General features: G+C 42.7%; 1 protein-coding gene across 2 annotated transcripts in view; it reads right to left on the bottom strand.

The window, feature by feature from the left end:
• Positions 1 to 9228: 9228 nt before the first annotated feature.
• PTPRB (protein tyrosine phosphatase receptor type B) overlaps positions 9229 to 15776 on the bottom strand; it is a 64866-nt gene continuing 58318 nt past the window's right edge. For both annotated transcript variants that reach the window (XM_074902871.1, XM_074902872.1), the window contains 2 exons: positions 14907 to 15027; positions 9229 to 13897 (listed from right to left, as the gene is read on the bottom strand). In XM_074902871.1, the coding sequence (XP_074758972.1) occupies positions 13875 to 13897; positions 14907 to 15027 (144 nt within the window). In that variant the 3' untranslated portion in view covers positions 9229 to 13874. The remainder of the gene's footprint in view (positions 13898 to 14906; positions 15028 to 15776) is intronic.

Below are 15776 nucleotides of genomic sequence, written 5' to 3'. Positions count from 1 at the left end.
TTTGGGCAGAAAACACATAGTCATGCACACAAGTTACTTGACAGTAACATCTGCCCAAGGAGTTCTCACTGTGTGAAGGGAGCAAAATTAAAGAAGGTTTAGGCAAAATTCCATATTTCAAATCAGTTTTTAATGACCTACTGTTTAAATTATGTCTTGACCTATCTTGAAACTTTGTGGGACTTTTTTTTTTTTTTTTTGTCCATAATACCTGTACAGATTTACAGTCCATTTTGTAGCAATAAGGCAGCTAATGTATAGGTGCATGAGTGGAAGCTTGTTGTAGCATTAACTGTTCCTCTGAGTAAGATGGATTTGGAGTAGTTCCTTCCTTCCATCCTGTTATCGGAGTGATGCACATACTCTTTGAATTCACTCTGTTGCTTCCTTCTTAAGCACCCTTTCTCCAGGCATACAAATGCATATGTATTGTGCGGTAAAGGTTTACCAAACTCATCATTATTCTGTATTCATGCACACCAAGCTGTCTGTCTCAATAATTACCTTTATAATGATCAAAGACATTCTGTACCAACTTGCATTCCTTCTCATTTTATTGTTGCTCTATCACTCTTGTCTAACACTTATGTTGCATATTCAAGGTTGCTTTTATTGATAGCCAAAACAAAAAGGCAAAATAAAAGTGAAAAGCCAAATTGATTAGTTTTACATTTATTTTGCAAAGACATATCAAAATTAATTTTGGGGGGTTTTTGATGTACATTCTGTGCTTTGCTAAATAACCTTGAAGACTGTGTTGCCAAGTCAAGCATTGCTATTAGCAATACTCATTATGTAGCTCAAAAATGTTCTGATAATTTAGCCCTCTTCATTTAAACACTGCCTATTATCCCCTATGAAATCTGAGGAAAAAAACACATAAGTGTTGCAGCCTTTCTGACAATGAAAGGTTTGATTCCTCTTTGTAGACAGTAAATGTCTTTCAGCAAATATACTGTATTAAAATCTACTCTGTCCTCAGGTGGGGAAGAAGAGGGCTGACAGCACAGTTATTTTTCATAGTGTCTTTCAAACAGGGATTGTAGTTGGATTGTAGGTCTCCACACATACCGAGGAAGTGAGAATTTCTTTTACAGGCAGCTGAACGGCTGCATGCAGAGGTTAGGTGTTACGCACAAGGTTGGACAGTGAAACAGAGATGGATAATGAGATGCTGGGATCCTCATTTATCAATCCTTACCCCAGGTACTAGCCCAGTTTCTCATCCTTTGCTGAAAACATCTGCAGGAAGATGCAGGTTTTGTGGTGGGATTCTGCATTTCTGCACATCAGCAGCCCCATTAAATGCTAATAATGCTCTGGGGAAGCCGGCTCTGCAGGCTGGAATGTGTGACTGCAGGTGATGGTGCTTGCTTCTGCTCCCACCGCAAGCACTGGATGCTAGTTTGGCGATGAAGTGGTGGTTCACCATGTATCTGAGGGAAGGTAGGCAGCTTTTCCTCCCCTTTCTCCCTCTCCCAATCACTTCATCCCTTCCTGCTCCTCTGAACAATGATCCCGCAGTTTGAAGTAATTTTCTTTGAACTGCAGGCCCTGCGTAACTCATAATGTTGCCTGTTATTCCTTCCCTAAACATCTGCCATTATTTATCCAGACAGTTTAAACTCTTTATGTTCAATTTATTAGTTTCTCTGAGAATGACCTCTAGCTTTGTGTGGAAATATACTCAGCAGTGGAAACAGCTGCCAGCCGTAGGGCTCCTCTAGCTCCTCTCGTGATGGTTTTCATCTTGATGATCTCCAGCACTGTCTCAGAGGGTGGGATTTGATGACCATGCCATTTTCCTGCAAAGAGGCAGCAGTCCCATTCAGCATAAGTTATCACAATCTCTTTTACCATCTAAGTTTTGAGCGAAGATATTTTTAATGCTGATCCAGAAGCAGATGCCATTGGAAAACCTCTTTCCTCAGCTATGTTGGCGAAAGAGCTCCCCTTCTTTCCCTCTGGGCATGCAGTGTCCGTGAGGCAGCGGTGGGCTCCTACCACATGGTGCTTCTCCAGCAGGTCTGGCAACATGGCATTCACGCTCCCAGTAGCTGTGGCACCTGGACTTTGCTCAGCCCTTCCCTGTCGAGTTCACACCATGGTCTTAAATATAAAGAGGATGGTGGGTGAATGGGCTTCGACTCTTCACACAGATTAATGATTTTGCTCTTTTCTCCCTTACTTTCAGACTAGTGCTAGGCTAAACTGCTTGCTTCAAGATCCCATCTTGCCCAAATCCTTTGTTTCCTACCATTGACATATAACAGAAACTATGGTTAGGTCACACTGACTTGTGTGGCAAATTAGACCAGCCACAACATTCAAGGAAAAGCTTGATTTTAATATGTAATTGTATCAAGTTGGAGGCTAGAGGGCCACTGTGTTGGTTTTGGCTGGGGTAAAGTTATTTTTCTTCACAGTAGATAGTATGGGGCTATATTCTGGATTTGTGCTGGAAACAGTGTGGATAATGCAAAGATGTTTTCATTATTGCTGAGCAGGGCTCACACAGAGTCAAGGTATTTTCTGCTTCTCACCCCACCCCACCAGCGAGCAGGTTGGGGGTGCACAAGGAGTTGGGAGGGGACACAGCTGGGACAGCTGACCCCAACTGACCAAAGGGATATCCCAGACCATATGACATCATGTTCAGCATATAAAGCTGAGGGAAGAAGAAGGAAGTGGGGGACGTACTGAGTGATTGCCTTCCCAAGTAACTGTTACACATGATGGAGCTCTGCTTTCCTAGAGATGGCTGAACATCTGCCTGCTGACTGAAAGCTGTGACTGAATTCCTTGTTTTGCTTTGCTTGCACACATAGCTTCTGCTTTACCTATTAAACTGTATTTATCCCAATCCATGAGTTTTCTCACTTTTACCCTTCCAATTCTCTTCCCTATCCCACCAGGGGGAAGTGATTGAGTGGCTGGGTGGGTGGTGCTTAGTTGCCGGCTGGGCCTAATCCACGACAGCCATTAATTTCCTCTGGTTAAAGGCCATTGCACAAACAGCCTTTGATGTTCAATTACTCCAAGGTCCACATACCACCCAAATCTGTTTAAAATGCACCACTGTTTTGTATAGCATCTTGCATGCCATCTGTTTTCCAAATCACTTTCCTCAGCTGCATAATTTAATTACCAAGTTAAGAACTAGAGGGGGGAGGATATGGAGATGTAGGTAAGGGAAATTTGTTTGTGAAGTCTTTGCATCCAATTTTCCCTTTCAGCGTACAGGTACTTGAGGACATAAAGTGCCATGTCAAGAGCAAAGGGGACCTGGTCACACTAATAAGACTCTCAGCTTCCCCATCTCCCTGGAGGAGGTCCATGAAGGGGAGAAAGTCCCACCATGCTGGGCATTCATGTGCTTGGCATAGCACAGGGCATGAACCAATATACATCCTCCTCCTGCTGTCCAGAGCTTTTCTTTCCTTTCTCTGGTCCCTTTTTCTTTGAGGCTGCTTCCCAGACATCAGTAACTCTTGCACCTATGGGAAAGACAGGGTTAGAACCCAAGTCTTCTCAAATCCATCATTCCTGTTCTTCACAGATGCAGGTGGCAGGCTGGGGACCGAGATGAGTTTGAATCTTGTTTTCTGGGGGAAGCCTGGTGGGACTTGAGAGGGGCAGGAGCTCTGCCAGAGCGGGTAGGCTAAGGGAGTAGGGAAAGGTCCAAGAAGCAAAAAGAGCGATGTCTGACAACCCATGCCCTGCCAGCCTGCAGAGAACCTCAGACTCCTGCAACAGACTGGGGACATTAAAAATAGCCATTTGTTTTTGTTGATGACAAGGTAATTTTAACACAGAGCTCTTCCCCAGTCTGTCGAGCTGAGTGGCAATAAGCAGAGGGATGTGCGAATGAGTGGGTGACACAGGGGCCGGAAAGGAGGAGGCAGGCGAGAGCCGTTTCCTCCGGGACAGCAGCAGCTTACACAGAGGATTCAAGTGTGGTTTTCCCCAGTAGGCTGAGTGAGGTAGGAGGAGTGGGTCCTGCCTTGCTTCGAAGACCTCCTGGGAGAAGTGTGTGTGCTCCCACCTGCACTGCATGATCTCAGCAGCCCAGCCCCCCTGCTCAGAGCATGGCAGGGTCCAGCCCCCATGATTGCACTGTATGGTCCTTCACAGGCTTTTCTTTCATCTGGTCTCTGATGACATATGGGACAGAGAAGGGAAATTAAAATGAAATAAAATAAAATATAAAAAAATAAAATGTCACCACAAGGTTGGTGGAGGTCTTTATTCTTCTTCCTAGCTGCCTTCCCATCCCCGCTGAGATGGATGCATCTCCCCTAGACAAGAGCAGTAGAAGTTCACCCACTATATTTTCTGTCTTTTCTCTTTTTCCTCTAATGGACTCAGTACAAGATGTTTAGGTCTAATCTCACCAAAGCAAACAAAAATCCATGCTGAAGAACATTACCAAGTCAAGGATCTGAAATTCTCCTACCTGCCCTGGTTCATCAACCACAACATACCTGACAACAACTCTTTCTTTTGCTTTTTTCCTCTTCCATTTTTTGCCATTGAAATTTCAGGCACCTTAGAGGCAAATTTTCAGCCACCCTGGGAGCTGCTGGAGGGGCTGGGGGAGTTGCTTGTTCACCAGAATGTTTACAGAAAATTTGTTACAGCCTGACCAGATCGAATTGGCATGATGTGTAAAGAAACAGGATCCTTGGGTATTTTTAGTGCTCTCCAACCTTTCTAACACAGATCTGTAGGGCATTAATTAATTCCAGTTGTCTGACAGTTCATTTTCTCACAGATAATTTGGTTCCAGGTGTCTTTTAGATCCAGTGATAACAGGATGCTGGCATTTATCATGTGTGGTGTATGAGCATATATTTTCTGATCTGTTTGATAATTTGGACATTATATACCATATCTCTTTATTGCCTTTGCAAGTATCTGTCTTTTTTTTCCTAGTGGTTTCATTACTTCTAATTTAGTCACTGACAGACAGGAGAAATGCCCCCAATTAACACATGGACCTTTCTGTAGCTGTCCTTTATTTGCATAACATTTTCTTCCCTAGCTAAGCTGCATGGGTCATTCTGACCACCTTCACTTTGCTTTCTGCATCCAATTATTTTTACTCTGTGTTTTCACAGTGTAGCTCAGCTCATACCAAATCTATTTGGGTAGCTTTACTACATGCCATCTGCTCCATGTTTGATTTTCCAGGAAGCTTGGGCTTTCTTATCCATAATGCCACTAGCCTCTTTTTTTAAATTTTGAGATTCTTTACTCTCTGTGGGATGGAAGACAGAATTGAAAGGCCTTCTTTCTGTGCTGGCTGTGCTACAGCCTCAAACTTGGTCTGGGTAAAAAACAAATGCGTTTGTCTCGTGTATCCAATAGGAGTGGGAGAAATCTTATGATTATAGTGTGAACAGATAATTTTTAAAATTTCTAATATTGAATTTGCAGAGTGAAATTTATTTTCATAACTTTGCATCATGTGGCAATGTGAACAAATGGATCTGAAATATATACCCATCCCTATTGACATACATGTGTGTCTGTGCCAAGGACTGGGAGAATTTCTAAATGAGCACATATTCCCTGCCGGTTCCTTCATGCTTGCAGACTGATGCAGGGATCTAGTGCTAGTGACCTGTGGAGCCACACAACGTGGTTGCTTTCCTCTCTGAAGTGGCCTCTGGTTTCCCCCAACACTTTGGTACGCTGATGGTTAGTGGAGACACTTCAGCTACAGATCTCTCGTGTTCACCAGTTTCAGTTCTGGGGAAGAAGCTGAACTAGTGTGAGAACTGGGCTTCTGACAGACATGATGCAAATGAGAGACCTCTGAGTGTGACTCCAAAGGGCATCACTTAAATTCAGAGATTTATTCTGAAAATATGGAGCAGCTCCTGGAGAGTTGTGAGGGTCCAAGCCCCTGAGGAGGCCCCAGGACCTCCTGCATTGGAAAGGTAAAGTTGCTCAACTCCTAGACTATCCCCAAATGTTACTAGGATGCAAGGATAGTAACCCTTTCATTTAAGCCCATGGATGCCTACATTAGGTGCTGTAGATGTCTACTTTGATGACTGCTTTGTCAATCTAATCACTTTCTGTGTCTTTGATGAGAGACAGACACTTCTGGGCTATGGTTCTTCCAATGCCTTTTGGCAGTCTGGGATGATTACCCCAGACAGACATCACTTGGCTAGAAATGTTTGTGTATGATTGGATGGGAACACTCCTGGTGTTCTCTCTTTCTCCACAGTCAATGAGCTTCTCCAGAATGTACTTCAGACCTCAGAAGCCAGAACTGACTCCCACAACAGGTTTGAGGAGATGGATGGAGCCAGGTTAGGCAGTGGCTTGGTCAGTGCCTCTTGAGTGTGGCCAGTATATGGTATTTAGGTGCCTGGCTCCCACATCTGAGGGAGAAAGTGATTGTTTCTGAACTGATAGAAATGCTACAGCTCCACTAGAACTGGAGACAAGGATGTACTGAATGTATGTTGTTCTCCACAAGGTCAGGTCTGACCAAAGAAAAATTTATGCTTTTGATAACCCACCGAAGGATTTTTATGGAGGTGTTATATTAGTCCAGCCATTAGCTTTCTTCTGTCCAAGTTCTGGAACTGTGCACGAGGGTGCACTTGGACATCACTCTGCAAAACATGTCTAGTTTTAAGGCCTGGTGCAAACCAGTCCAGCCGAGACAGGTAGGTAGGAAAAGTATCAATTAGAGATGGCACGTGAGACACATCCCCACAGGAGGGGCTTACTCATCTCGCCCTTTTATGCCTGTGCTGTCTTTTAGGGAGGACAGTGGCTCTTCTTGAGCTACAGGTGAAGATTTATGGGGGCAGAAATACCTGGTTTTGGGCCCCTTCTTGTCCTGAGAGGACTCAAATTGCAGGAAAACTCGGCCTTCACCCTTGGTAAGAGATAGTTGCTCCAACTGCTCTCCGCTGTTGATTTGGCACATAAGCAGGCCTGGGTGCTTGAACACCAAAGACAAGCAAGGACACAGAGTGTAACTTGGCAGGGATTTTGGCACGAACATGGGGAAGGCCGTGTATGAAAATGTCTGGCCCAGCCACAGCAGCACTTGCCAGCGACTCTCAGTGCCCAGCATTCGGCTCAGCTGCTCCACAAGGCTATGGCTGTCACCCCCTCAGCCTGGCTCTCAGCCAAGCTCTCATGCTCTTGGCCCTTGAGCCTGGGAATGGAGGCACCCAGTGGGACAGAGAGCTCGGCCGGCCGGGATGCCCCAGTAGGAGGGGAGGCAGTGACCACACGGCAGTGCCGGCTGGCAGAGCCAGCAAGTCCCCACTGTGCGGTCACACCCATGTGCCATGGCCCCACAGTGCAGGGGTGAAAGGCCTCAGCATGGAGGGAGGAACCGTGGTGGCACTGAGCCCCACTTGAACTTCCTCATAATTTCCTTGTTCTTTGACCCCTGAAGCTGCGTGCAGTCATTTGGAGTAACTCTGGGGCCCAGAACATGCTTCCATCACCCTTTCCAGCTGGGAATTTGGGTCAGAAGGGGTGTGGAGGGCAGCCTGCAGCTGGACTCGACACGGACACTCCCTATGCTGGTTGGTGGGGATCCTGCCTGGTCAGTGACAGCCCTCAGGGGGTACTTGAGACTCTTTTGGGGGCCACAGGACCTCTGCAACAACAAAGCTGTAGGTGTTAAGGTAATATTTTGCCTGGAGATTTAAAGACTTTGAGGTCTGCAAAAAGCTTTGCCCTCTTTGACCTTGGTGCCTCCATGCCTGTTCCATGCTGCTGACTATTCCAGGCCTCTGGGAGCAGGGACCATCCCTTGTCCCAAGCAAAGCTGCTTGTTGTGGAAAGGTTTCATATAATGCAAATGACAGTTAGCATCTAACTTGGGTATAAAGAAGACATCAGATACCTGCAGGAGCCAGACCCCAAAAAGCATAAGGCACACAGGCCTGGTCGTGCAGATACAAGTGGTGATGAAGACCCTGGAGCTGCTTGTGCCTGAAGACCCTCACCTGCCAATGCTGCTGGGTCCTGCTCTGCCCTGTGTCCTCCTGGATGTGCACACCCAGCATGGCTGCATGCCCAGCAAGCAGAGACAGCACCCACAGTGGGACGAAAACCAGCAGATCAGTTCAAAGGTGTGGCCATTGGCAGCTGAGCGACCAATACAGCCCAGCCACAGCAGTGGAGACCATGGCATCAGTGCCACCACCCTCCTGGCAATCAGGCAGCCATGCATAGTCACAGGTATGAAGCCCAGGTAAAAATCAGGTGCAAAGTTAAAACTTGATTCTGGTAGTATTTTAACAGAAACCAACCACTGTATTCTTGCCAAACTAGAAGAAAACCGTTGTGTTTCACTTTCCTTGCTGTACCTTGTAAAAACATCTGTATTTTTTCTTGTCTGCAATGCTGGCCATGTTTCCCCTGTGTGGAGATATTAACTGTACATTATTTTACATTTATTACTGTTCTTTTGTGTCTACATTGGCTTCAGGACAGAGTACCACTCAGAGGTAAGCTTTTATATCACTAAGAGAAAATCTAACAAGTCCCTCAGTCTTCAGTACACATCCCCTCAGCAAATAGCTCTCAGTACGTACCAGAAGCTGATAAATCATTCTTCCTTTTAAATAAACAGAATTAACTTGTCCTAAAATTTCTGATGACAAATAAGGAATAAATGCGTTAGCAATAAGCATGTTACTGCCAAGCACCCCGAACCCACAAGAATGCTAATGTTTTTTAAGCATTGTGGAGAGCAGGAGGGGAAAAAATATATTCGTTAAAAAGCATGGTTTGGATCCTCGGGTGGTATGCAGTGATGGAATTCCAGTGCAGTGTTAATTGGTACAGCTGCCCGGTGAAATGTCTTTAAAACAACCGGCAGTCAAGTTCAAGATGCACTGTTGTTTCAAATACCCATTGCATAACTCAGACAGTATTTGGTTTATTAAAGGCGGAGGGCATAGAACTGGGGAGGTGAAGGGAACAACAGTATCTTTCCACATGGGCACTAATCCAGCCACTGGGCAACAGCAGAGCTCCCTTTCCCCCAACACGCTGAGGCTGCTGATGAATTTAATGTTCTCTGAAGACTGTCTCACTTGAAATCAAACTCACTTATGACCTTTTCTCTGAGCTGCAGGACAATAAAATCCATAATGCAAAGGCAGTCAAACAGAAGACAAGGATGTGATTTTTTTAAAATGAATGGTTTATTCATGAACTATTTATAAAAATGTGTAAAATATGTTCAAATATATTTGGTTTGTTGACTGTAGCTAAAAATATAAAAATATACTTAATGAATGCATAAATTAAATTGACAATAGTAGCACAATTCTGTGTTCACCCAGTGTTTGTTAGGAACACAAATTTAAGTAATTATATAGCATATGAGAATGGAATATGTGCTGAAGATGTTTTTCAGATGCTTTACTCCAGGCACTGGCAAAGAAATTATGGCTAGCCACATTTCAAAATTGTGTTTTTTTTCCCTAAAACATACTGCCCTGCTGTAGAGCAATATATATTTAGCTACTTGACGTTACTTACAGTATTTCTTTAGCTTTCAAAAAATCCAAGAAACAACCAAACCATCATGCATATCAATCTGTCAGCATCATTGACACTTTATGTGCCCAAATTCCACAGCATTTGCTAAATTTAGCTCGTCCCTAGTCTTCAGTATTTCCTGCCAGTCTTAACAACTAAATCCTGGTCTGAACTAGCTGTTGATCTGCAAGCTCACTGATAACAGACCCGTTTGCTTTGGTCATAGTGGTGCTACCAACAGGTCAAGAGTTTGACTTCATCAGTCAAACAGTTGAGGGCATGGAGTTACACAGCAAACTGCCCGAGTACTGGGGTGCACACTCAGCTTCTGTTCAAAGTTGCAGCCTCCTGGGACTATAGGTCCCAGGGCTCACAGCTCCAGAGCCCGAATGTCTGTGGAGTGGTGGTCATTCTGTATTGCATTTTATTCACACAAACTGCATGTCTGAAGTACTGAATGAAATCTGAATAAATGTAAGCACCTGCCACACCTCTCCTTGGAAGCTGGGGCTGCGGTAGGCTTTATATCTGAATGTCAGACGTATTTCTCTGATCTGTGGCCCTGTGAGGAGATGCTAATATAGTGATTAGACGGTTACTGTTCTCATACTGACTTCCAGGCTGAGGAGCATGACCAAGCGCTCATGTAGTCCTATCTGTCTGGTATTTAACTTATTTCTTTCAAAGTCAAAGTGTAAATAACCATATACAATACATAATAGAAACTTAAAGCTCACACATTTTCTTTGTTCTACAACTGAAAGGAAATTCATAGTATATCATTACATAAAATAACATTTCTGGCAATTTTAGGCACGTATATAAGCTGTATAAATAACTATAGCAGCAGAGAAAAATGTATAAAGTTGCACTTTTATGACATCTTCACAGTATGCCTATTTCTCTCATCCACTTTTGTGTTCCATTAGCAATAAAAAATATCATTTATCAACTCCAGCTATGCAATTTTTTTTTTTTTTTTTTTTTTTACAATTGGTAGTGGATCTTGTAATTGTATTGCACAGATTATAAACATTTATTACATTTTTTTCAGTATTAAATAACTTTCAATACAAAAATTTGAATTAACCTAAAAGCCCAACCCTGCAAGTGCTTCAGAAGTGGAATGGTATTCTTCAGGCAAGCATTCCAGTTGACTTTCATGAAAGTACTCAAGTAGCTTTGTGGACAATGCAGAGATTCACAGGACTGGGCTCCAAGTGTGCAAATCTTAGCTTATGGATCAGCGACAAGACTAACCTTGCTTTATAACATTATTATTGGGAAACATCAAGAAGGGAATTCTGAACATCATTTGTGGACATTCAAAAGAGAATCATCCTCTTACGTGGAGGGTGTCTTTCTCCTTAAGAGCTGTCTTTGTTCAGTACACAGGCTCCTTCAAGTCCATTCTTGTTACATTAACAATTTCCCATCAGTCCTGTTACTCAGCTTAGAGGCACAGTAAATGTAATTAATTATACTGATAAGTACGTGTCTTAAAATGCTACATAGATACTCTTTACTTATTCTCAGTGGATTTACACTGGTTTCATGTGAGCAGAATTGGCTAGAAAGCAGAACCAGAGCAATAATGTGTATATGCAGTCTCACGTGTGACCTAGCTAGGCAGAGATGTAAAGCTGCTGAAGAGCATTGTGACAGAGTGTTTAAGGTCATCTGTCATGTTATTAAGTGATGAAGAGGAAGAGGCTGATGAACTGTGTTCATAATTAGCTGAGAGAAAAGATGAAAATAGCTGTCTGCTACAACATCACCATTTTGGGTGCACATTTGTGAACTCTGTAGGTGTGGAGGAGGAAGCTGAGAAACAATGTTAAAACAAAGAGCAGAACTATGTGTGTCTTTCTGAAAATGATGAACAACACACATACACAGTGTACAATCAGACTTTTGCCTTCAGATAATATATTACTGAGCGAGTTCCATTTCCCTCAGCATAAAAAATGACACAGTGCTATAGAATGAGAAAATTTACAGGGTACATTTGGTATGTCTTCACAGTGTAATTGTACTGCTGGTAACTAACATGGTTAGTTCCTCAGCTACCACTGCAAAAAGAAAGGACTAAATGCAGTGCACGTAACACAATGGCAATTTTCATGATGCCCTAAGTTCAGCTGCTATTAGCAGGGTCAATGATCGATCTGAAGCTGCCATGCTTGTTTGTCCTTGCTTGCTAACCTAGAGTCTACCTAGCAAAGGAAACAGAGAAAAAAAGGGGTCGGAGAAAAACTGCACATTTCTTTGTGGTTTTGCTTAGTTTCCTCTGTGAAAATGGCTCCCACTATGATGCCAGTTCCCTTCTTCTTCAGATCCCACTAAGGGTGATGAATCTTGAGATTTGTGTGGGGCCAAAGAGGATGTATAAGAGGAATGAACAGTATTTTCATACAGAGATGCCTAAAAGGCTAATCAAGCTTACATGTTCTGAGCAGCTGTGAAAGCTGATATGAAGGGCAGCTTCTGAGGCACACGAGGATATCTGGTCAAGAAAGGATGAAACTCCAGATGGAGTAGAGAGGAAAAGTGACTATCAGGCTGTTTCCTTCTTTCTAAGAAAACCAGAGTGACATGGATGTGCATAATCCTGCTGGTTCTGCTTTGGAACAATGTAAGAAAACTATGTCAGAGCTGCCTAGCAGATTTCTTCAGCCATTGTCAAGCCGGTGTTTCTACCGCAAGGAAAGTCATGGTGAAATCACAGTAGTCTTGGCCCAGGGCCACAGCAGTTCCTCAGTTAGACACTTAGGTATATTGGCTGGTTCTCAGGAGGCCTTCAGAAGTATTTTTCTTTCCAAAATAAAAGTGGAATTTAGGCACTTGTGTCCAGCAGCAGTCTAAGTTTTCTCTAGGTAAAGTCTGGGTGTAAGAACTATCAAGCCCTTCCTTCTTTTTGTGATGAAGAACAACTGTGTACTGTCTCTTCTCTATTTGTTTGAAGAGCATTTTATAAAGACAAAGAATAGCTGAACAGAGTCTTCAGTCCCTTGAATGAGAAGTCTCTTCGCAGAGAAGAGAGGATGTGCCTAATCTGCTTGGCTGGGCAGGATACCTGGTGAGTGCTCTTTGATTGTACTCCCTGCTAATCACTAAATGCTTTGAGTCATCTGATGATTAGCAGAGGCTGGCCAGCTTACATCCCCTGGTTTACTGATAAGCCTTTTTCTATTCCAGCTCCTCTTGTGGAGGTGACTTCAGGCAACACCTAAGTGGAGGAGTCTTTCTATGAGGACATGCTGGACCCATGCTTTCCCTTTGTGAAAGCAAGTGGCATTCGAAGGAGACCAACACTTGGGCCAAGGCATCTATGCTGCAAGCAGCTTAAGGCTGAAGACAGTTGTGTAAACTGGAGGATATATACCTTTATATGTCTATACTTCAATATGTTTATAATCTCTCTACCTTTTTAGCTGTCATGATACAGCATTGTTTTTAATAAGCTATGGACGTTGCCAGATTTCACATCCTTACACGGCTGTTAACATGAATGTCTGAGGCATTTCCTTGAACACTTTTCTTATTGTAATTATACCCACATGAAAATGCACAGACATGGGCTGTGGTATGATTCTGCTCTCTTAAACCAGTGTAAAGAAATCAGAATGTGACCTGTCTCCCCTCAAAGTGTGTGAGGCAGAAAGGTCTGATAAGACTTCACGGCAGCATGTTGTTTGATATTTTTCTCTGATGTCACATTAGACTGAAATAGTTGGTTCTAGTAAGGTGGACCCTGTTTTGCTTGGCTGTTAATGAGTTCTGTAAAAGGTATGCCATTGTGTTATGGGTTATACCCATTTTCATCAGATCAAAAGCAGTAAGTTTAGTGTAGAGTAGCATTATAATTCCTATACAGGACTACTGTTCCCTTGCTTAATAATAGCTTATTTCATCTCACAAACACTGAACGAGTTAAAAAAAAAAAAGAGGTTCTCCTTATAGGACTTTTCCTGTGTGTTACATGCCAATGCTGCTCTAAACGCAGCAGCCCTGTTTGCCATACAATTTAAAATAGTTTATGTAGAACAGTTCGTAAACCTGTGATAAGAAAAAAATATTATCTGAAGCTTAATATTAACAATATAGAAAAAATACATATTTACATAATGCCAAAATACAAGTATATACATTAATATCTGTTACACTTAAATTATATATCTTTTGAAAAATCACCAGACCAATAAATTATACACAGTCTCAACAGAAAGGTCTGGCACCTTTCTAGTGCATGAAGTACATACATTTAAAAAAAACAAACCACAAACCCCCTAGTTAACAAATTGTGGTCACAAAAGCAGATTTCTGTAACATTCTCAGTGCCTTGAATAAACAGCATCTGAAAGCAAGAAAAACTGTGATTAGAAAAAATAAATTAACCCAAGTGGCTTCATGTTCAACTCTGCCAGCTGACTACAGTGCTCTGAAAGGTGGTTGTGTGGCAGCAGTGCTGGCTGGTGACAGCTAAAGAGCAGATCCCACCTCTGATTTTGCTGGCATTCCCAATTTGTGGAACCCTGGTTATTTCAGCCCCTGACTGCTCTACCTGTGATGACAACTCTGATGTCTATGGGCTAGATCAAGAAAATTAGTTTGATCCCTCATCATATAATCTCAATTTCTAATGTTCAAATTTGAGGAGCTACTGAGATCCTGCTCTCTGACACTGAAAACTTCTACAGCCCTTAGGAATTAGCTCTACCAGGACACACAGGTCACCTCTGCTTACAACTTCACCAGACTGGTCCTCTGACAATGAGAGAATGAGGTGAAGGGCAGTGCTAGTGCCAGGTTTGCTAGTCCTGCAATTCCTATCACCAAGTGACTTGGTACAGGGTAGCAAAAAGAGCCTACAAGGATGGAGAGTTGGTGGAGAAAGAAAGAACACAGCCTTGGACATCTACACTATCCAGTCAAGGCAGATGGGAAGTCTAAGGCAAAGGAGGGTGATTCAGGACAGAGATTGAACTCCATGAATGACAGAAGAGCCCAGCCAATGGCCTCATTGTGCTTAAAAGTGGATGGTATAAACACTGGTGAGGTAAAGGAGGAAGCAAATAACATGATAGTGAAGCAGTTCAGTCCCCCCAACAGCACAGGAATCACGAAGTGTGAGACAGAGAGAGCACGAAGGTAAGTTAGGAGCAGGAAGAGATGTTATAATGATTACTAATGGAGAAAATGAAGATGCAATTGCAAGAGTGACGAACGCAGAGGAATGAACAAATGAAAGTCCAGGAAGATAACAAATATCGATGGCAAGGGATAGCACAATTTTCCCTTTCAATCACACTGTCAATAGGCTATTACTTTTGAAACAGCTTACAATTTGATAAACTTGCACTTACCTCTGTGATATTCTGGATTCACATTTTCATATATTGGAAACAAGGGATTTTCTTGTTCACTGCGAAGTTTTCTGGCTCTTAACACATCTCTCACACATTGATGTAAATACACATATTGACACTGGAACAGAATTTTTTTCTAAGTCATTTCAGAGAATTTTATAATTTCATTTTCTGCATTGTGAAAAATCATTGTAGGCTAACTCCCTCACACAAAATCAAGGGTGGTGTTAAAAATGAAAATATAATTCTAGAATAATTTTCCTTTTGACACTAGTAATATAGTAATTTTGTTGCGATTGCCTGGTTTTAGAAATGCTACCAGTAAACCACTACATAATAAGCTTTGACAGATCATGTAATGCGTGAAAGCTCTATCAACTTTAAGGCATAATTTGACATGTGCTGTGTTGGCTAGCTACTACTTCTGAATGTTTTGGTATAAAGTACATGTAACAATTAATATGTACATGAAAGCACACAGCAAAGACAAAAAATTTCCTGATTTTTTGTTCTGAAATCTTTTCCACATAATTTTATCATAATATACAAATACTTCATAGAACTTTGAGCATATGCATTTCCTCCCCCCACATCTTCTTTACTTATTTTTCACAAGAAATTCAGCTATTGCTCTATGCGTTTTTCTCAGTGCTCTGGCTCTGGGGAAGTGAGATTGCCTGCTGTTATGCACACACGACTGCTGTCTCTGTGGAGCAGAATCCTGCACCCCACACACCAATTTGATGGAAAGCTGGCCAGGGCATGGAGACTTCCTTTAGCAGAGACCATTTGGGACTGAAATGGTGAACAGCTTCTCTGCCCATGTTACAGCTGCTGTGCTGAGCCCACTGCCTTTTGAGCTGATGG

Source organism: Athene noctua, chromosome 3, assembly GCF_965140245.1.
Source record: "Athene noctua chromosome 3, bAthNoc1.hap1.1, whole genome shotgun sequence".
Classification (NCBI taxonomy): domain Eukaryota; kingdom Metazoa; phylum Chordata; class Aves; order Strigiformes; family Strigidae; genus Athene; species Athene noctua.
Note: the sequence above shows the minus strand (reverse complement) of the source record. Positions and strands in the feature narration are given on the sequence as shown.